This window comes from Indicator indicator, chromosome Z, assembly GCF_027791375.1.
Source record: "Indicator indicator isolate 239-I01 chromosome Z, UM_Iind_1.1, whole genome shotgun sequence".
NCBI classification, from domain to species: domain Eukaryota; kingdom Metazoa; phylum Chordata; class Aves; order Piciformes; family Indicatoridae; genus Indicator; species Indicator indicator.
The window spans coordinates 44,132,637-44,155,602 of NC_072053.1; the positions used below are offsets into that span (position 1 = coordinate 44,132,637).

Sequence of the window (22,966 nt, forward strand, 5' to 3'; positions counted from 1 at the left end):
AAATAAGTGGATTTAAATGGTAAGGAGATGGGCTTGCGAAGTAACACTTAAAAGGAAAATGATTCTTCATGCATGTCACTTCGCAGTTCTGTGCCATTCACAGCCTATTGTTCTGCATTTTATGCAGTTGTATCAGACGAGTTGAAAATTGAAAATTTACACTAAGATACAATAAAAAACAGATTGATGTTTTGCCTTCTCATCTGTATTACAAACAGCATTGACCCATTCATATACAGTTGTTGTTTTCCACCTTGCCCTGGCTTACTAGGAGCTTTTGAGGTAGACACAAACAGAATTAAATGGATTAAAACCTTTTGTTGTTTCTGATGTGATATGGATACCACCAGTGTTTACATAGTTTCATTTTCCTGCGTATTCCTTCCACCAAAAATTCCGTAATTGAGAAACTTTCGGTGTCAATGAAGTCTTTGTTATAGATTACCTGAGATCAGAAACTAGCTACCTAATGGAAGCAGATAGAATATAAGAAAACATAGTTATGTGTATCCTAAATCATATATAATGAACCAAACATTCATGTCCTGTGGATTTCAATCTTTAAACTGATGAAAGCAACAGTCAGACTTTCTTCAGGAGATTAGTGTGTCAGGAATAAAGATGAAGGTGTGAAAGGACAAAATGTTTACTTGACTTTGTACACCACGGATGTGTGATGAATAAAAAAAATATTAGAAATTGAGTGGGTCATACTAGCCATAGAGTCAGGTAAATTATATTTGTAGCATTAATTTATATTTGTAGCATTAGACAATTCCTGATAGTATCTTTTTCTCAAATAAATGAGGAAAATGTAAAAAGCATAATTGGAGTGACATAGTGGGGAGTTAATAGTAGGTTTCAATTATTCAGCTGCTATTTTGAAGTGCTTGCATAGTCCCAAAATAGAAGTTTGCCTACCCTAAAATTGTAAAAATGTAGCTGGTACCTTTTTATGGCTGTGCTGTTGATTCCTGTAATACACCAACGGTGTTTTACTTTTCAGCAGTCTTTGCAGTTCTTGCTTGATAACTGTAACTATATTCCCATTTCAATATTCAGATATAAACAAAAAATTATCTTTACTGTGCAAATGAGAAATGCCTTTGGGATATGTAAAAGCCTCCAGGTATTTTCAAACAAGCCATTGTAAAAGTACTACTCATGTTAGTATACTTTGCAGCTACTTTAAATACTATTGATCTCAGTATTATGTAAAGAGCATGCTTTTTCTAGTTCACTTTCTTTTGAAACTTTTTTGATGATGAGTTGAAGGAAAAAAATGCTAGAAAGAACCTTTCATAGGTAAATGCATATGTAAACTCAAATAGAGTTGGTGTTCAGATGAGAGTATCAAAGGTTTTGAAATATTTTTGTAAACTTTGAGAGCTCTCCTTTAAGACTTTTCTCTTATAATATGTGAAATCTTGACAGGTCAACTGACTATAATTTTTCTCTAGGGCTTCTAGCTGTCTCTTTTCTTCTGGAAGGGAGATGTAGCAAGAACCATTAATGATAAAACTGTGGCAGTCATACAAGGCTTAGTAGATGTAAACGTGGATTGTATTACAGTAGATGATATCTTTGTGGATAGTTACATTTGTCAAGCTTGCCTTACAAAAATGTTTTTCTATACCTAAATTTCAGTTGCTGTTTCTTGTAAGTCTTAACAAGGAGCCATAATGGACTTATTATTTCAAGCCACTCTAAGAAGCACTGGCAACTGAATGTTAGTGCTTGTGATTAAAAGATAATTTTGATGTTGTTTTCTGGGGAGTTACGTAGGTCTAAAGGTGTATGAATAGAAACATAGCTGGAAAAGCAAGTGATCAGAAATAACAAAAGAATTTTTGGGATGGTAATCACAGGAACTTAGGCTATGGTTTTCTGCATCCTGTGAATTGCAAATTCTGGAGGAAGCATTAAACAGATTGACGTAGATTTCTCACTGACTGACAATATGCAGATGTACTAAAAATGGCAAGTACTTTTTGTGTAAAAAGATAAGTGAATATGCTGTATGATGAGCAATAGAGAATGCTGATGTTAATTGAAAAATATTTTAAAACCTGTATCTTGCACTTTTGAAGGGATGGTAACTAGCTTAGGGAAGCTTTCTTAAACCACTTACCATTTTACTTTTGCGCAAATGAACAGGGATCAGTGACAGGAGAGCAAGGAAGTAAACAAGATATAACACATTTTTAAAGGCCATTAGCATTTTGTCACTCTGAGTTTAAAATAGAGTGGACTCCCTAGTTATTATCAGTCAATAAAGTGGACAGAATAATAGAGCATGAGAATACAACCTTTCTATCTAAGGTCAAATAATTGTGATTTTCTACAGTTGATGAAAGTTTAATATCCTGTTTCATTAAAAATTCTCAGAACATTGAACATAAGTCAACATTCCATGGAGAAGAAGGTATTATGCAGCTTGCATGTGTGCATATCTGCATATCGGAGCACAAAATATTGACATGATAATTGCAGTCAAGCCTGATTGAACAGTGGCCTCTGGGAATTCAGCTGGTGTTGTACCAACTGGATGGCTGCTCAGGACACAGTTTGAAATGCAAGGTGCAAGTTAGCACTTTATTCAGCACAGGCAGGCATCATTTAAAAATCCTTGGGGGAAACCCTGGTGATGTGCAGATGTTAAAGCAGTCTGTTCTGAAGTGCTGATATTTTGAACACTGTAAGAGATTTGTGTATTTTAGATGAAAAATGTTTGCACAATTATTAGGGAAAAATGTCATTTTTATTACTCCTCCAGTGTAAAAATGTTTAGTATTTTATGTACATTGCTAAAAATAAGAGCTCTCAATAAATTACCTAATAAATTAATCAAGCTGGAGATGCAAGAAAAATTACATTTCTGTAATGATGCTTTTCTGTTTTGATACATATCATGGAACGTAGAACTGGCACAATTTGCCAGGAGTATAATTTCATTTTGCATTTTTCTTTGACTAGATTTCAAATTATTTTTTAAAAGAAACAGAAATAGCTCTATGCAATTTTGCTATAGAAAATACCTACTGTGTTAGAAAAGTTGTATCAATTTTAAATTATCTTTTGCTTCATATTGTCTAAATCTTTTAACAGTACTATTTGTAAGCATTAAAAGACAAAAATGTAATGTACATCAATTGTAATTTTGTGTGAAGTACAAGATTCTTCCAGAATCTGAGGTGACAAGCTATTAAATGCAGTCTAGTTAGCTCTGTTTTTTAATCTCTAAATAGCACATGGAAGCACACTAAGGTTTCTACTTGGAAGACTAAGGTAAAGGCTGTGTTTCTGCTAACTGACTGAGTTGCAGGAATGTGGCTGTACAGAGTAAATGACAATATTGATGCCGTATTTATGGTAACATCAACAGTCTGCTCTACAACTTCGCTTTTACATATGGACAATTCATTATCTATTTAATACAACCATGGAGTATATGCACTTGTATAAGCCTATAAAATAGTTGGAAATTGGAAGACTAGGAGATATGGTAATCAAATGAAGTGCTACATCTCAGAATCTGATGTTTTGTGGCTTCACTAGTTCTGCAACCCTTTAGTTTCATAGAAACAGCTTTCAAAAATCACATTTCTGTGAGCTGTTTGCAGTTATATTGGTATGTTGTTAAAATATAGCTTTTGTTCTTTTACTGCATAGCCCAAGGTTTGCAGTGTAATCTTAACTTTCTTAGCTATTTAAGGCCAAATTTGTAGATGTGTTTTTTTTTTTTTTGAAAAGCATACAGTTTGTAAAACTGTAAGGATGTAGTCTATGAAACATGTAAACAACAAATTCACTTAGTGCATTATAAGCCTCAACAAACTTGTGGTTTTTAAAGTCTTAAGGTTTTTGTAGCAGGTACTGGTTTTGTACCTCATTCATGGTTAAATGTTTCCTCATAATAGCCTGTAAAAAAAGAAAGAGGCTAAAAACTTGCCACACCTCAAAAATATCCTGTCCTGTTTTGTGGAGTATACAAGGAAACAAATCCTAACACAGCAAAAGTGTTAAGCTTAAGTTTCTTCATTTTTGTGGGAAGCTGAACCTCTATAATCTTTGTAGCTAAATACATCTGTGTTAAACATTTAAAATATGTAGTACTCATGGGAAAACTGATTGGAGCTTAAAATTTGTACAATTTGACAGCCTCTCTTCACTCCATTTTTCATCCTAAAGAAGTTTGCAGATATTCCTAGCTCACATCATTATTGCTCATCAGTGATTGTAATTAGCTAAACAGGAGTTTGTCTCAGTCATTGATCATCATCAGGTTCTTGACAGTGCTTAATTTCCCCCCTCCGCCACATTCCAGTGGACTTTTCTTAATATATTGTAAATGCATAACAGCACAATCGATAAAGTTGGTCAAAGATTTGTCTTATTTATTACCCTTCTAAAAAAGAGGAGGTGATTGCTGCAATTCTTACAAAGTCTTATTTCAAAGCTCAACAGCAGATCCAAATACATTAGGTAAGTTCCAGTCAGTTATACTACCTTGACTGTGGGGAACTCTCCTGTAATGAGCATTGGAAGCTGTCCTATGCCACCAGGAGAAGCTGCTAATAAAATTTCACATGAGATTTCAATTTATGCTTTAGTATTCTGACAACATCCATTGTGTGCTGAAATTCTGATTCTTAGGAGTTTTTCTTTGACTGTGGCTGGTACCTGGTGGAAGTATTTTTTGGGACATTACTACAGCCTGTGCTATGCAAAGAGTCTGAAAGAAAGCCTCAGAAAGCAAAAAATCCTTGAATTTACTTTAGACTTTTCCCACTTGTTGCATTGATGGTGGATCTGTATTTATAAACCTCGTTCTTTGACAGCTTTGTTTGAAGGACTGTTCGACCAAACATTGGATAAATAGGGAAAACAACACTTTTAACTGAAATGTGCTTAGAACCATTGGCTGGCATTTGCCTGTGTTACAGACACGTTTTTTACTTTAACAAAGATCTGAGTTTTTTCTCTCTAATTCCAGACTTTATTCTTCAAATTTCTTTCATGCGGCTTTTTCTTAAAAGTCACAGGGCCCTATAAGTTCTTGGCTTCCAATTATACACCAGAATTAGCTGTGCATACTTCTCCATTCCTTAGAGCAGTTTTGTTTGGTTGGTTGGTTTTGCTTGGTTCTTGTTTGGTTTATTAGATTTTTTTCCCATACTTTCTTTAAAAATAAAATTAAACAAACAAACAAAAACCCAACCAAACAACAGAAAAAGAAACCACAAACAAATGAAAAACTTAACCACAGCTGTAAAGTTCTTTTGAGCGTTGCTTTGGGAAATCTACCTGACCTGTAAGGTTTTCAGCTCAATCCATTAGAAAAGAAGCTTAATAAATTTTCAAGTGATGATTGCATTGCTGAGTTAAGAGGCTAGTTAATTACCCAATATTTGTGTTTAATTTGGCCTTGTTTTACAAAAGACCAACTTTCTGATAGCCATTAGACAAGTTGGGAAGACAGCGGCATAAATACAGAATGAACAGCTAGAATGATGTTTTAATTTAGATAGAAATACGAAATAAAACCAGCCGAATTAAAATGAAGAGGGAAATAAATCATTATGGGAACACAGAATGGATAGGACATGTCAGCTAGTGGTTAAGGTCAGGATACTTTTGAGAGCCAAAAGCAGTGGTTATTGGGGCATATGTATGTGTGTGTATTTTATTGTATGAATCTTTCTGTGTCTACATGTTACTATTCTAAGTCAAGAAATAGGATAACAGTGAGGTTTGTTACAGCATTAATGACTCATCAGCTGGTTTTCTGGGAAGCATTGCAGAGATGACTATGGCCCTGCACTTATTAACCACGTAGGTGATACACACACTGCTTGTCTCTATTCCATCGGCTTGAGCTGTTTGGGGTTTCTTTGTTTATTTCTTTTTATTTCATCTCCCCTGGTAGAAGTTATGGGTTCTGCCCATGTGAAAAGTAGTATAGTAGTTATCCAGGATGTTGAAAAGTGGCATTTTAGACATAAAAATGCCATGTGCTGAGAGGCCTTCACAAACTCAAGCAGCTTAGTGACTCTATATTGCAAAGAAGAGAAAAAACATTTTGCACAGTTTGTGGATGGTACGCTTTCTGTGTTTGTGAAAGAACGAAACATAATTTCAGCTGCTTAAAAATGTATTTTAAGAGCTCTTGATTTTGTTTCTTTTTGAACTGAGTTGTTAGCTGTTTACAGACGTAATTTGCTGTCACTTGCCATATGCTCCCTGATTAATTCTGCAAGGCCTGTCAGCTTCGGATAATTTAATTTTCTGTGCTTTAGAATGACATTCGTTACCAGGACATGAAAACTTCATATGATTAACTGCAAACTATGACTAATAAAGTGTCTTTTTTGGTTTTGTTTGTTTCCAGAGAAAAGCAGAAAGCCGAAGTCAAGGACAGAAGAGTTTTAGAGATTTTGCAAGTCAAAGACAGCAAAATAGAAACCCTCGAACAGGTTTGTATTATGTTTAAATAGAGCAGTTAAGAAGACTTCTATCATTGACATAAAATTTGTATTTTCTATGATATTGAAATGGTTTGCTGTTGTTTTAAGGTGAAAGTTGCAGGTAATTCAAAGATGATAACCCTCTGATAAAGTATGAATTAAACTCTTCTGAATGATTCCAACATTTGACCTGCACCTAAAAAGTTCCTGTGATTTTAAATTAAACCTTTTCTGAAAAGTGATATCCACTCAGTGCCTTACTTTGCCTAATGAACTAACCTAAACTTGGGATTTTCATCTAGAAGAATGGGAGGAATTAAGAGATGAAGTTGCTTTCTTGATGATTGTCACAACTTTAATGCATGTTATAATACAGCCATTTCAAATCGCTTCCCTTTACAGTATTGGTGACTTGGGGTGGGTGTGTAGGGTTGGAGGGAGAGAGGGGACGTGAAGAGCATTAGATGGTGCCAGTAGCTAGTACTGTGGGTAAAAGCTTTGTGTGAAAGTTGCTTCATTCTGACCTCCTTGCTTCATCCATTGGTTGCGATCATAGAATCATAGACTTGTTTGGGTTGGAAGGGACCTTAAAGATCATCTATTTCCAGCTCCTCTGGTCATGGGCAGAGACACCTTCCACTAGACTAGGTTGCTCAACCAGCAAGACCTTGAACACTTCGGGGGGATGGTGGGGCGTACACAACTTCTCTGGGAAACCTATTCCAATATCTCATTACCTTCACTGTAACTAATTTCTTCCTGATATCCAGTCTAAATCTCCCCTCTTCCAGCTTTAGTCAATTCGCCTTCATTTTATTACTACAAGGAGACTCCACAACCTTTCTAGACAGCCTGTTCAGTGTTCAGTTATGATCACAGTAAAAAAAAGTTTTTTTCTCAAGCTGAAATGGAATTTCCTGTGGTTGAGTTTATGCCCATGGTTCCTTGTCCTATCACTGGGCATCACTGAAAAGAGATCAACTCCATCTTCCTGACAGCACCCTTCAGATATTTGTAGACATTGATAAGGTCACAGAATGTTAGGAGTTGGAAGGGTCCTCGAAAGATCTTCTAGTCCAACTCCCCTGCCAGAGCAGGGTCACACAGGAACACATCTAGGCAGGTTTTGAATGTCTCCAGAGAAGGAGACTCCACAACCTCTCTGGGCAGCCTGTTCCAGTGTTCTGTCACCCTCACAGTGAAAAATGGTTTTCCTTATGTTTATGTGAAACTTCCTATGTTTCACCTTGCAAACATTGCCTTTTGTCCTGTTGTTGGGCGTCACTGAGAAGAGCCTTTGTCCATCCTCCTGACGCTCACTGTTTACATATTTGTAAATATTAACGAGGTCACTCCTCAGTCTCCTCTTTTCAAAGGTAAAGAGATTCAGATTGTTCAGCCTGTCCTCATAAGGGAGGTGTTCCATTCCCTTAATCATCTCTGTGGCTCTGTGCTTAACTCTTTCAAGCAGTTCCCTGTCCTTCTTGAACTGAGTGGTCCAGAACTGGACACAATATTCCAGATGCAGGGCAGAGTAGCAGTCCCCTCTCAGCCTTTTCTCCTTCACACTGAACAGCCCCAGGTGTCTCAGTGTTTCCTTATAAGAGTGATGCTCTAGTCCCTTAATCAGCCTCATAGCTCTCCATTTGACTCTCTCCAGTAGTTCTCTATCCCGCTTGAGCTGGGGAGCCTAGAACTGGACACAATATTCCAGATTTGGTCCAGTTTAGCACTGAGGAGAGGGGAAAGAGAACCTCCCTTGACCTGCTGCCCATGCTTAATGCACCTAAGTATACTATTGGTCTTCTTGGCCACAAGGGCACATTGCTGTCCCATGTATAACTTATCAACGGGGACTCCAAGTTTTTTCTCTACCTTCTTCTGTTCTTCTTGGTGCTCCTCCCCAGGTGCAGGACTCTACACTTCTCCTTGTTGAATTTAATAGCTTTTGTCTTTGCCCAGCTGTCTAGTCTGTCTAGGTCTCACTGAACTGTACTACAGCCTTCTAGTGTGTGTCATCCACTCCTCCCAGTTTTGTAGTAGCAAATTTGCTGAGGGTATGCTCCATCTGTTCATCTAGGTTGTTGACTAATATGTTGAACAAGACTGGACCCAGCACTGACCCCCGAGGAACATCACTAGCTGTGGATCTTCAGCTGGATTCTTTGCCATTGATGACAACCCTCTGTGCTCTATTGTTTAGCCAGTTCTTAATGTGTCTCACCATCCACTCTTCTGAGCCCCACTTCCTGAGCTTTCCCTTGAGGATATTATGGGAGATAGTGTCAAAAGCCTTACTAAAGTCAACATCCACTGCTCTCCCTGCATCCACCCATTCAGTCACACCATTGTAGAAGGCTGTCAGATTAGTCAAACATGACTTCTTGGTAAACCTATGCTGGCTGCTTCCGATTGCTGTATTTTCCTCCATATGCTTAGAGATGATCTCCAGAATGAGCTGTTCCATTGTCTTTCCAGGGATGGAGATGACTGGTCTGTGGTTTCCTGAGTCCATCTTCTTACCCTTTTTTGAAGACTGGAGTGACAATGGCTTTCTTCCAGCTGTGGGCACCTCTTCTCTTCCCCACGGTCTTTTAAAGATCAAGGAGAGCAGTAGAGCAACAGCATAAGCCAGCTCTCTCAGCACTTGTGGGTACATCCTATAAGAGCTCATGGAGCTGTGGATGCTCCACTTATTCAAATGATCTCTAACTCATTCTTCACTCACCAGTGGAGAGTCCTTCCTCTTCCAGGCTTTCTCTCTTACTTCCAGAGTCTGGAATTCTTGGGGGTTGGTCCTAGCAACCAAAAGGCTGAAGCAAAGAAGTCATTTAGTAACTCTGCCGTCTCTGCATCCTCTGTCGCCAGGGCTCCCACATCATCCAGCAGTAGGTCCACATTTTACGTATCCTTCCTTTTGCCACAGATGTATTTGAAAAAGCCTTTCTTGTTCTCTTTTACTTCCTTTTCCAGTTGCAATTCTTAAGAGGGCCTTGCCTCCCTGTGTTCTGTGATAAGATTCCTGTAGTTCTCCCAAGTGACCAGTCCCTTTTTCCACATACTGTAAACTTCTTTCTTCCATCTGACTTTTCTTGGCAGTTGTTTGCTCATCCATGCTAGTCCCTTGCCTAGCCTACTTGATTTTTTTACTCAAAGGAATGCACTTATCCTGAGCTTGGAGGAAGTGATGGCTTGATATTAACCATCTCTCCTGGGCCCCCCTACCTTCTAGAGTTTTGCCCCGTGGGATTCCTCCAAGTATGTCTTTGAAGAGGATGGAGTTAGCCCTCCTGAATTCTAGGGCTGCAATTCTCTTCACTGCCCTGCTTCTTCCTTGTGTGATAGTGACTTCCATTATGTTGTGGTCATTACAGCCGAGGCTTACCCCCCGCCTTTATGTCCCTGACCAGACCATCTTTGATTGTTAATACAAGGTTCAGCAGCACACCTCTCCTTGTTGATTCCTTTACCGTCTGTGTCAGAAAGTTATCATCAATACACTGCGGGAACCTTCTGGATTGTGTGTGACTGCTGTGTGGATTGCTGATGACACCAAGCTATGTGGTGTGGTGGACTTGAGGGAAGGGATGCCATCCAAAGGAACCTAGACAAGGTTGAGACATGGGCCAGTGCAAACTGCAAGTCAAAGTGCAAGGTCCTACACCTGGGTTGGGCCAATCCCAGGCATAAATATAAACTGGGTATAGAGTGGGTTGAGAGTAGCCCTGAAGAGAAGGACTTGGGAGTGTTGGTAGATGAGAAGCTCAACATGAGCCAGCAGTGTGCTCATGCAGCTCAGAATACCAACTGTATCCTGGGATACATCAAGAGTGTGGCCAGCAGATCAAGAGAGATAATTCTTCCCATTTATTCTGCACTTGTGAGACCCCACCTTGAATATTACATCCAGTTCAGTTGTCCCCATAAGAGCAACATAGATCTGTTGGAACAAGTCTAGAGGAGGGCCACAAAGATGATCCAGGGAGTGGAAACCACTGTTATGAGGATAGGGTAAGGGAACTGGGATCCTTCAGGCTAGAGAAGAGAAGACTCTGGGGGGACCTTATATCTGCCTTCCAATACCTGAAGGGAACCTACAGGAAGGCAGGATATAGACTTTCCAAGAGCGTCCACTGATAGGACAAGGGGAAATGGATTTAAGTTGAAGGAAAATAGCTTTAGATTGGGTCTTGGAAGAAATTCTTCATTGCGGGGGTGGCAAGACTCTGGAATGAATTGTCCAGAAAGGTTGTAGATGCCCCCTTCCTGGAGACATGCAAGGCCAGGTTGGACGAGGCCTTGAGTAACATGGTCTAGTTGAGAGGTGTCCATGCCCATGGCAGGGAGGCTGGATTAGATGATCTCTAAGGTGTCTTCCAGCCTAGGCCATTCTATGATTCTATGAAATACCTGGCTGATTGAAGTCACCTGTAAGCACCAAGGCATGTTACCTAAAGGCTACCTCCAGTTATCTATAGAAGGCTTCGTCTACTTTTTCCTGTTCTAGTGGTCTATAGTAAACACCCAGGACAGTATCTCCCATTTTAGCCTGTGCCTTGATTCCTACCCATCAACTTTGAATATGTTCTTCATCCCCCGTAGGCAAAACTCAATACATTGCTGTTGCTTGCACACATAAAGAGTAACACCACTGCCTTGCTTGCCTAGTCTGTCTTTCCTAAACAGTACATAGCAGTCTGTGACACCGTTCCAGTCACATGGGCTGTCCCACCATGTCTCAGTAACTGTGATGAGATCATGGCCCTGTGACCAAAGACAGATCTCCAACTACTTCTGTTTTTTTGCCCATTCTGCGTGCATTGGTGTAGCTCCGTTTCAGCTCGGCTAATGATCCTACCACTGTTCTGGAAGAAGAAGCCCTAATTGCTACCTGACCACTCTCAGCTCCTTCCATGGCTACTAACCTATCAACAAGCCTAGTGCTTTCGTTGCTGCATGGGTCCCCCACCTCAACTGAGACATCAGACTGAAAGAACAAGCCAGAGCACTGACCCACGAGCACCTTCAGGAGGATCATGCTCCATGATCTTGCAGGCATAGACATGAGACTGACTGGCCCATTGTTCCTGGGGTCTTCCTTTTTTCTATTTTGGAAGATGGGGGCTATGTTTCCTGCTTTTCCAGTCAGCTGGAACTTCACCAGACTGATGTGATCTTTCAAATATGGATAGTGGCTTGGCAACTTTGTCCACCAGATCACTCAGGAGCCATGGATGGATCTCATTTGGCCCCATAGTCTTTTGCATCTTCACATTCTTTAGACAGTCTCAAACCTGATCTTTACTTACAGTGGGTAGATCTTCATTCTCCCACTCCCTACCTTTGCTTTTTGAAATTTGAGTGGTGTGGCTACAGCCCTTGCTGCTAAAGACTGAGGTTGAAGAAGTCATTGAGCACATCAGCCTTCTCTGTATCCCTTGTGACGAGGTCTCCATTTTCCTTCCAAATGGGGCTCACAAATGTTGGTGTATCTGAAGAAATTTTCTCTTGTTCCCCTTTATGTGCCTAGCCAAGTTTAATTTTATCTCTGCTTTAGGATTACTGACCTGGTCTCTAGCTGCTTGAACAACTTCTTCATAATCCTCCCAGTTAGCTGATTCTTCCTTCCACTCCTTAGAGACTCTGTTTTTGTGCCTACATTCTTCTTTCTGCTTCTGGGCTTAGAAGAGATGGTCCCTGAATATTGACCAGCTTTCTTGGGCCACTCTTCCCTCCAGGGTTTTATCCCATGACACCCTGCCAAGCAAATCCGTGAAGAGGATGAAGTCTGCTCACTTAAATTCTGGAGTAGTGAGCTTGCTATGCACCCTCTTTGATGCTCTAAGGATCTTAAATTCCACCATTTCATGATGGCTGCAGCCAAGGCTGCCCTTGAGTATGACATCACTCATCAGCCCTGCCTTGTTGGTAAGTACAGGGTCTAGCATAACAGCTTTTCTTGTGGGTTTCTTTACCACTTGGAGGAGGAAGTTATCCCCGTGCATTCTGGGAACCTTGTAGATTGCTGCTGTGTTGTCCTTCCAACAGATATCAAGGTGGTTGAAATCTCGCATAAGGGTGAGGGCTTGTGAGCATGAAGCTGTTCTTATCTGTTTATAGAGGTTCTCATCTACTTGGTCTTCCTAGTCAGGTGGCCTGTAGCAGACCCCCACTGTAATGTCTCCTTCCTTTGATTTCCCTTTGACTGTCACCCATAAACTTTCTGTCAGTCATTCATCCATCCCCAGGTGGAGGGCAATGCCCCCTTTCTCTCTGTCTCCCATCTTCTCCCCTGCCTTTCCTGAAGAGCTTGTAAGCATCCATTCTTAAGCTCCAGTCATGAGAGCCATCCCACCATATCTCAGTGAGGAGAAGGACGTCAGTAGCTGTGCAGGCATACATGTATCTTTGGCTTTTCTTGCTTGTTCCCCATGATCCATGCATTATGGTATAGGATTAAAATAACAAGGGCATGATTTCTGAGTTTTCAGAGTGTTTTTTTGTGGTTTGGTAATCAAAGACTGGAGTTAGCATAAAGAACAATGTGGTAAGGGAGCATTTTCATTTAGTTTATCTTTTCTGGATTTGTTTTTTGTTCTTAAAGGAGAAAAGATGTTATTCTTGTAAGTAGCATGTAGAGAGGTTTCATGTGAAACTGTGAGTTTTGACACTAATGCCAGTGAACGTTTCTGTAAAGCATAGACAGCAAGACTTCAATGCTGTTCATTGCAGTCTACCAATCTGTTGGATCTACAAAGGTAAGATTATCCAGTTGTCTCTTCTGTTCATTTTCCCTTCCCCTTCATGAATCATGCAAGCAGTATCAGTTGCAGCAGTATCATTTGTTGTAGGATGTTTATTTACTAGGAATTTTTGAGTGGCCACCAAACAGTTAATTGTACGAATCCATGCTGAGTCAGGGAAAGAAGGTAAATAAATGACTTATCTCATAATTCAACATGTGTAAGATGACACTGCTGTCAGAACCAACAACTAAACCCTAGAAGGAGAACATGAGATAATCTATCTTCTCTTCTATTCCTCTTAAACTTTGTGCTGACATGCTTAAGAGCTCTTTTTAAATTACTGTAAATAAGAAGGTGTATTCTCCACACTCTAGGTGAGGTGCATGTAGTTATTTAATACTGAGAGCTAAGTTAGCTTTATCTGCAGTGGGATATTTCAACTCTTTGAAGGATTTCCATTTTAATGGATGTTACTGAAAATGAGAAACTTATGTCTGGGCAGTAATACGGTCTTTCATTACTTTTGTACAACCTGAACAGGGGAAAAAAGTGCTCAAATATTAATGAGAATGGAATTTGTAGGTTAAAGGTAAAACCCGAGTAAGTCACAGATTTGCAAAGCTTCTGCTGCCTAATGTCTTTGTAACAGAGTGTATGTATTGAACTTTCATGTGTTTTAGTATGACTTCAGTCTGTTGTACACCTTTCCTAAATTACTGTGGTGGGTTGGACAAGATGACCTTTGAGGATCCCTTCCAAGTCAATGCAATCTGTGAACCTGTAATACTCAGTTTTAGATAAATGCATAAGAATATTTTTCTTGCCTAGAGTTTATCACATAAGTGCATATTGTGTTAAATATTTTTAAAATGAAATAATGTGGAACGTTTCAAAATGTGCCATTCAAAGTTTCAGATAAATACAGTATTTATTAAAGCCCCTAGGTGTTTTTTTCTTTTAATTTTTTAAAAAATCTATTATTACACATAAATTCAGTAAAAGACGTTGTGTTAGGGTTTTTCTTTCTATTTTTTTTCTTGTGTTCTTTTTTTTTCCTTTTTTTTTGATTCTAATTGGTTGATTGCTAACTTTTGATCTTCATAATCACATCTATGCTCCATCTGAAATATTTGTTGTGGCCCCAAACTATTTTCTCAGTAGTTATGTATCCTTGGCATATATAAATAATTTCTCTGTGTGTTTCAAGGAAAAGAATTTCTAACTGCTGCCTTTAAGTGCATAACTCACTATCCTAGAATTTTAATTGTTCTTCTGAAGGCTGACCACTGCAGGGGGCTTTTTTCATTCTCCTGATGTAAATACCTGGTGTATTTAATTGATAGTATTTGTGCATGTCTCAAAGAGGTTATTTTTCTTTCTTTCTCTTTTTTTTTTCTTTTACAATAAGGTGAGTTTGTGTTTTGTTGGGTTTTTTTTTTTTTTGAAGAATGCTGTTTTTTTAATTCAAACAGTTAGGTTGGAGGATAATGTCAGAACAGGGAGCTCAGTCTTCTGCCATTCATGCCACAGTTAAAATATCTTTACCTGTTTTTCTTAAAACATGCAATTAAAGAGATGTAGAAGTAGCAGTAAAGCTTTTCTGTCTTCTATAACATTGTTAATTAATTAGGTTTCAATTTTGATCTGGAGAAACTAAAGCTAATCTTCTTGTCCTAGACCTTGTAACGTTTCAAAACCCTATCAACTGATTATACTCCAGAGAGGTTAAAATAGTACTAGGTTGCCTCATTATCTGCACTTGAAAATCTTCACCTTGCTGTGTAAATCTATATTAAAGCCTCTTTAATGGGTTCAATTGGAAGAAGCATAATTCTACCTTCAAGCGTTAATTAACAGTAATAAATTTTTCTTAACTTTTATACTTTCAACTGAATGTATTTTTTCTTTTTTAATAAAATGCTGTTACTAAATTAAGACAAATGTATACACACATTATTGTCATCTAAACACTTTATTTCCAGTAACATATAATCTTGATTATTCTTGTGTAATGAGTAACAAGAGGATAATTTAGATAATAGGGAGTTCGCGTGAATGTGTCAGTAGCAATAGGAATATGTGAAGTGTATAAACTCGTTGTTAAAAATAAAAGTTTCTTCAGTGAATGATATTTGTAGATGGTGCAAACAAAGAATATCTAAGGACACTGTCTCTTTTTCTCTTTAGAAAGATAATACTACTCAAATTGTACCTTTGAAGAGAGATCAGTCCTCAGTGGTGAAGTTCTGGTTTATGTTGCCCCTTTGAATTGCATTGCATATATCTTTGTGCTTTTCTGCTTGCTGTTTCCTCATAAAATTAAGTAAGAGAACTCTTCTTAAGGAGCTTTTCCGAGTGAGAAAGATGGAGAGGAAAATACATTTATTATTTAAATAATTGAAAGTTGCTGATCCTGGTTTATTGTTAGAAGGCTACCTGAGGTAGTTGATATGAGGACTATGGCTAATACCTGCTTGTTGTCTGAAGTAATTAATAAACTGTAATTTGCGGTGTACCTTTACTGCTCATTAGTAGTTTTGTATGAATTCCCTGTAGGAGTAATTTTTCTGCAGATTAAAAATGTGTCTCTTTGAGATAGTTTACTTTGTTTCGAGGAAGGTTTCCTACTTAATCCTCAAAAAAAACAGCTATATTGGGAGTTTATACAAGTGTGCTGTTAAGTCTGTGCTTCACCTTCTCTTTAGTGTGCCCATGTAGTGATGCCTGAAGTTTGCTAAAGTTTCTGGATCTTTATTATCAGTTTTTGTGTTCTTGGTGGTATTTCTACAAAAAATAACCTGAAATTATGGCTGTGCTTGGATTAGGTGAGAAAAAGTACAGTAAGTAAAGCAACTTGATGTTTTGTGTCCTGTACTCATTCCACTGATTTGAAGAAGCTTATGTTAGCAAAGGCTAATGTTCAAGCCTGGAAAGAATGGATCTTCATGATTTCATTCATGCTCTGGGGAGCTGGAGTCTAATTTGAGAAATCTCTTGTTCAATCCATGTAAGAATAGTTATGTAGCCAATTAGTGGTACAATAGAATTGCCTTTTTTTTCTTGAGTTAAAAATTATTTCTAAAGCCATTGGAAACTGATTTTACTGTAGAAGAGATTAATTTCTTAACCATACTCAGTATTTTCTCAGATTGCTTCAGTGACACAATTTCTTTACAATTATGAAGTCAGTATAGTTTTTGAGAGGGTAAAACTGGATTTTAATCCTCCTTTAAATGTTATTTTTCTACCCAGTATTTTCTGCCATTGGGTGACCAATGAAGGCATGAACCCTGTTGCTGTATAGCAATGAGATTCCAGAAATGCAGAGAGCAGAGAATCTCAGAAATTCTCCCCAGAAGTCCTTTATTGCTTTGTTGTAGAATCCCCAGCATTACAGAGTTTCAGAGTCCCACTTACAGAAGTAGTCCGGGATCCCTTAAGAGATAGCAGAAGTCCCGAGCATGTCCTGAGCAGCATCCCTACACCAAAGCCCTTGCCAAAAGAAGTAACAAACTGACAGAAGCAGAAGTCCCTAACAGCCCCAACCAAAACCATTCCTATCTTAGTCCCTAACCCAAGAGAGTCCCTATTGCTCAGAGTGGCTTTTTTTTATATTCTTTGTTATCAGTCCCTTTACCAGTAAAGCCCAACCACATATACAAGCTAAAAGTCTTTTCCCAGTAAGAGGTGCCAGCATGTCAAGGAGGTGGCTCCTGCAGCATGTTCCAAAGGGTGCCAATGTGAGGATGTTGTTCTTGGCGCACATGGAATGTTACTGTTTTGCCTTTTGCAGCGTGCAATGGGTCAGCTAAGGAAGAATCATGCACTCTGCCTGTGTCCAGCAGCTGCCCTGAGAATAGTAGCTGCAACATTTAAGAATATTGTTGGTGAAGAGTCTTTTCATATATCATCCCTTCTTTCATGAATATGGGCAGATTTTCTCAAGTTTAAGAAAACTGTTGTTCCTTAAGGACCAGGTAGCAGAAGGAAGTGTACAGTGTTCTTTGCGATTAGGTTCTGCCCTTAGGAATCTACTGACCACACTTAGGACAAAGCTTGTCAGAAAAACTGGTCATAGCAACATCTGTTCTTTATTTATTACATCTGATCTGGCAACATTGATATATATGGGTATAATGACACTCTGCTGTGTCAGGAGTAGATGCTAGTAATACACACTTCCAGACACAGAGGCGAGTGCACTCTGATGACATTGTACAGGCCTTGCTGAGGACAAGAGTGTAGGAAAAACCCACCAAATTTAGATCTGTCAAGACTGTGATCTTCAATGAAGATAAGAGAAAAGCTCATTTTAGTAGATTGTTGGTTTCAATTTGGAATTAATAGAGAGAATAGGGGATTAGAAGATACTTTGGGTTTTCTGCTACCTGACCTAAAGGGGTGGGATGATCTTTTCAGTAGTTTCAAAATACTGCTGCTGAAGAGAACTAGAGGAAATACCCATGTACTGTACAGTGCCACTTTAAAGCACTGCCATAGGTCCTATAGAATACCCAGTCTGTCCTGGTGCAGAGAATCACTAAAAAAAAAAAAAAAAAAAAAAAAAAAAAAAAAAAAAAAGAGGAAAGAGTATGGTTCAGGTGATGTTGGAACTGTGGCAAGATTGCCAGTATTCATGTTGTGATCCTGAGAACATATCCTCATATATCCTCATTAGAGAAGAATGGACAGTTATCTCTAAATCTAACATACATTACTATAATACATGCAGTATTGGAAGATTTGGTGGTTTGAGCTCTTACTGGAGTCCAGGAGCTCGAATGATAATAGATTGAGATTCCTCCCCCCACCCCTCTTCCTTTCTCCTGGCAAGGTGGAGAGAGAGAAGAAAGGAAAACCAAAAAAGGATAGGGGAGAGGGGAAGTAAATTTGTGAAAGAAATAGTCTGAAGTCAGTTTAGAAGTAGGAGAAGTAAATTGTCTTTTTTACAAAAGGGAAAAAAGCAGTAACGGGGGATTTACAGAGGTGAAGGATGAGGGTAAGTGGGAAAGTATAGAAAACCAAGCCTGGATGGCCTTGTGTTCCCTTGGATGTCAGTGGATTCAGTTGGGAGAAAGGAGGCCCCAGCCACGTGGTCAAGTGCAGGCGGCAGCAGCAGCAGTGATCTTTTCGAGCGGGCAAGGCAGGAAAGAGAGCGAACAGTGAGATATAAAAAGGCTTGCTGCACAGGAAGGGGGAGTGGAATAGACCACTTTTGAGGGAGGGGACACCCCTTCTCCCAGCAGGGGAGGGGCCAAGCCCACCCCCGGATTAAGTTTCTTTTGTCCACCAGGGGCTGGGTTCTTTCAGCCCCATCCAGGATGGTTATACCCCAGCACAGTCCACCCCTCTATTTCACTTCCACTTTCCTGTCACAGTCTCTTTATCCAGTCATGAGTTGTGGTATTAGAGTTCATGTTGCAAGTCCTTCTTTGTCCCGGCTGTGTCTCTCTTTCTCAGGGCAGTCTCTCTCTCTCTCCGGTGCCAGTTCATGCAGGTGGTACTTGAGCTGGGCAGGAACATGGAGAAGAATAAGAAAGAACAGTAAACAACCTTCATCTCTGAAGGGGAGTCAGGAACAGTCTATTGCTGTATGGGAAGCAGGAGCAGGTGTAGGCGAGATGATGCAGAAGTCCTTTTGAGCTGATGCTTGTGTGCGGTGGGTTCATGCTGGATCCTGGATGCCAGGTCATTATCAAACTAGGAAAGAAAACTTATAAGAACTTATAACTATTATACAGTGATTATATTACATTAATTGGTGTTACCTTCAGAGGCTATACCTTTTCAGCAACGTCATGTTTCGTTGTGACACACATTGAATATCCCCAGTCTCTAGCATGACCCAGTATGTGTAACCAGGCCCCTCAGCAGAGACCACCCCTCGGGTTGGTTTGCCCCCACCAACAGCAGGGAAAACCCATACTGATTTTTCCCAGTAGGTTTTTCTCATTGATCACAGGAACTCCATCTCCATCCACTGTTTGCAGCAGGTTGGACTGGGCAGGACTAGCTTGGTTTACAGACCCTCTGCTATTCACTAACCAAGTGGCCTGAGCTAGGTGCCTTTCCCAGTTCCTAAAGGTTCCATCCCCCATGGCTTTTAGGGTGGTCTTCAGCAAGCCGTTGGTAGCGTTCAACCTTCCCTGCAGCTGGTGCATGATATGGGATATGGTAAATCCATTCAATCCCATGTTCCTTTGCCCAGTCCCTTGTGAGATGGTTCTTGAAGTGGGTTCCATTGTCCGACTCGATCCTCTCTGGGGTGCCGTGTCTCCACAGGACGTGTCTCTCCAGGCCCAGGATGGTGTTGCGGGCAGTGGCATGAGGTAGGTTTCCAGCCACCCTGTACTTGCCTCCACCATGGTCAGTACGTACTGCTTGCCACTGTGAGATCAAGGAAGGGTGATGTAGTCGATCTGCCAGGCCTCTCCGTACTTATACTTTGACCATCTCCCCCCATACCATAAAGGCTTCATGCGCTTAGCCTGCTTTATGGCAGCACAGATGTCACACTCATGAATAACCTGGGAGATGGCTTCCATGGATATGTCCACTGACCTATCCCGAGCCCACTGGTATGTGGCATCTCTCCCTTGGTGACCTGAAGTGTCATGGGCCCAGCGAGCTAGGAATAGCTGACCCTTGTGTTCCCAGTCCAAGTCTATCTGGGAGGTGTTAGCAGCCAGATCTGCTTGGTGGTTGTGCTGGTGTTCCTCAGTGGCTCTACTTTTGGGGATGTGTGCATCGATGTGCTGTACCTTTATTGGCAGCTTGTCCAGATGGGCAGCAATGTCTTGCCACAGGTCTGCAGCCCAGATAGCCTTTCCTTTCCTCTGCCATCCGTTCTTCTTCCGTTCCTTCAGCCACCCCCACAAGGCATTTGCTACCATCCAGGAGTCAGTATAGAGGTAAAGCACTGGCCAGTTCTCCCGTTCTGCTATACCCAAGGCCAGCTGGACAGCTTTTACCTCTGCATACTGACTGGATTCGCCTTCTCCGTCCCTTGCTTCTGCCACTTGCCTTGTTGGGCTCCAGACAGCTGCCTTCCATCTCCGCTTGCTTCCTACAAGATGTCAAGATCCATCTATGAATAGAGCATAGTCCTTTTCACTATCAGGGAGGTCATTATATGGGGGAGCCTCCTCAGCATGGGTCACTGTCTTCTCTGGTGGCATCCCAAAGTCAGCACCCTCTGGCCAGTTGGTGATCACTTCTACTATGCCAGGGTGTTCAAAGTTCCCCATTCGAGCTCGCTGAGTTATCAGGGCCATCCATTTACTCCAGGTGGCATCTGTGGCATGATGTGGGGTTGAGCCCCTCCCTTTAAACATCCAAGTCAGGACTGGAAGCCTTGGAGCTAAAAGGAGTGGTGACTCGGTCCCAATTACCTCAGAAGCAGCTTGGACTCCCTCATAGGCAGCTAGGATCTCCTTTTCTGTTGCAGTGTAGTTGGCCTCAGAACCTTTGTACCCCTTACTCCAGAAACCTAGGAGTCTCACCAGGAGCTTTTTGCCACAAACTCCACATAGGACCACTCTCACCAGCTGCAGTATACAGCACATTCTTGATCTCTGGCCCAGTTCAAACAGGTCCCAGAGCCACAGCATGGACCACTTCTCATTTTATCTGATCAAATGCTACCTGTTTCTCAGATCCGCACACAAAACTACTTCTGTGTTACATGGAAGAGGGGTTTCACTATTTAACTGTACCCAGGAATGTGCATTTTCCAGAAGCCCACAAGCCCCAAGAAGGATTGTGTCTCTTACTAGTGAGTTGCACCATAGTGGCTACCTTATTCACCACATCCTGAGGGATGTGGCGATGGCCATCTTGCCATCAAACCCCCAGAAACTGGATCTCTCTGGCAGGCCCTTTTACCTTGCTTCTCTTTATGGCAAAGCCAGCCTCCAACAGGATATCGATTATCCTCTTACCCTTCTGATAGACCTCCTCTGCTGTCTCACCCCACACAATGATGTCATCAATGAACTGCAGGTGCTCAGGGGCTCCACCCTTCTCCAGTGCAGTTTGGATCACTTCATGGCAGATGGTAGAACTGTGTTTCCACCTCTGGGGGAGACGATTCCGCTGGTATTGGACACCTCTCTAGGTGAAAGCAAACTGTGGCCTACATTCTTCTGCAATGGGAATGTTGAAGAAAGCATTAGCAATGTCTATTGTGGCATACCACTTGGCCGCCTTCGATTCCAGTTCGTACTGGAGCTCCAACATGGCTGGCACAGCAGCACTCATTGGAGGAGTCACTTCATTCAGGCCACGGTAGTCCACAGTCAATCTCCATTCCCCGTTTGCTTTCCTCACTGGCCATATTGGGCTGTTGAAGGGTGAATGAGCTTTGCTGATTACCTTCTGGCTCTCCAGTCATCGAATCAGTTGATGTATGGGGTGCAGAGAGTCTCGGTTGGTCCTGTATTGCCTGCAATGTGCTGTATGAGAAGCAATTGGTAACTTCAAATCCTGCACCTGATGGCTGCCAACTATGGAGGAGTCATCTGACAACTCGGGCATGGTAGACAGCTGTTCCCTGTCTGCAGTCCCTACAGCTGCTACCCCAAATGCCCACTTGTGCCCCTTAGGGTCCTTAAAACATCCCTCCCGCAGAAAGTCCATGACAAGAATGCAAGGTGCATCTGGACCAGTCATTATGGTGTGTTTTCCCCACTCATTCCCAGTCAGGCTTATCTCAGCCTGCAGTACAGTCAAATCTTGTGAGCCCCCAGTGACCCCTTGAATGGTTATGGGCTCAGTCCCCCTGTAGCTTGATGGTATTAGGGTTATTAATAATTTTTACATTAACAAATAATAAGAATTAATAATATTTCATAATTAATACCATAAATATGACACCTTGCATACTTATTATAGGCTTGCTGGACAGGAAGGGGGAGTGGAATACACCACTTTCGAGTCAGGGGACCCCCCTTCTCCTGGCAGGGGAGGGGCCAAGCCCCGCCCCCCCCCCCCAAACTTAGTTTCTTTTGTCCACCTGGGGATGGGTTCTTTCAGCCCTATCCAGGATGGGTGTACCCCAGCACAGAAGAGGTGCTGGGTTTGCTGTGAAGCTACAGCTTTTTCTTTTTTTTTTGGCCAGTGCTGTCTAATTTCCGCATTTAGAGATGTGTTGTGAAAAAACTGCCTGTAAGTAGTGCCGCTTTGCAGGGCAAGAAGAATCTTGTATTCCTTGTTTCAGAGATGGCAAATGTGTGTGCCACAAAAAAAATATTTCATTTCCTTGTGTGGTAAAGGGTATATTACGCCCAGAATTATGCCCCAAACATTGCCAAAACCTGTCCCTGCATGTTTTGCTCAGCCTCCACCTTTCCCCTCCTTTCTGGAGTGGGTACTCAACCAAAGCTGAAAAAACAAAGGACCAGGAGTCAACAAGCTGGGGTAAACAACCCATCCTGCCTGTTTGGAGTAAACAGGAGCACACACCCACCTTATGGGATGCTTGTGCTGTGCTTGTGCTTCTTCCAAATATGGGCATATTCTGGTCATGTGCTTTGCTATTGGCTAATGATGTGTTGACCTGGCATTTGACTATTGGCTAAGTCCAAGCATTGATCAAATTATAAATATTACCCAAATTGTAAACAACTTGCTCTTTTGCTCTTTTACTATTAAGTTTTTGAGCTCTTGTTTTGCTTCTGCTCTTGCTCTATGCACGTGCTTTGCCCTCGTGTATGTGTTCTGCCTTTGTCTGCAGTCCAGAGAGAAGCCTTGTTA

General features: G+C 41.0%; 1 protein-coding gene across 1 annotated transcript in view; it reads left to right on the forward strand.

Annotated features, from left to right (window-relative positions):
* The window catches only part of CNTLN (centlein), a 318,217-nt gene that overhangs the window by 125,172 nt on the left and 170,079 nt on the right, over nucleotides 1-22,966 (forward strand). Inside the window, 1 exon segment of the mRNA XM_054397579.1 lies at nucleotides 6,392-6,476. Coding sequence (XP_054253554.1) covers nucleotides 6,392-6,476 — 85 coding nt within the window.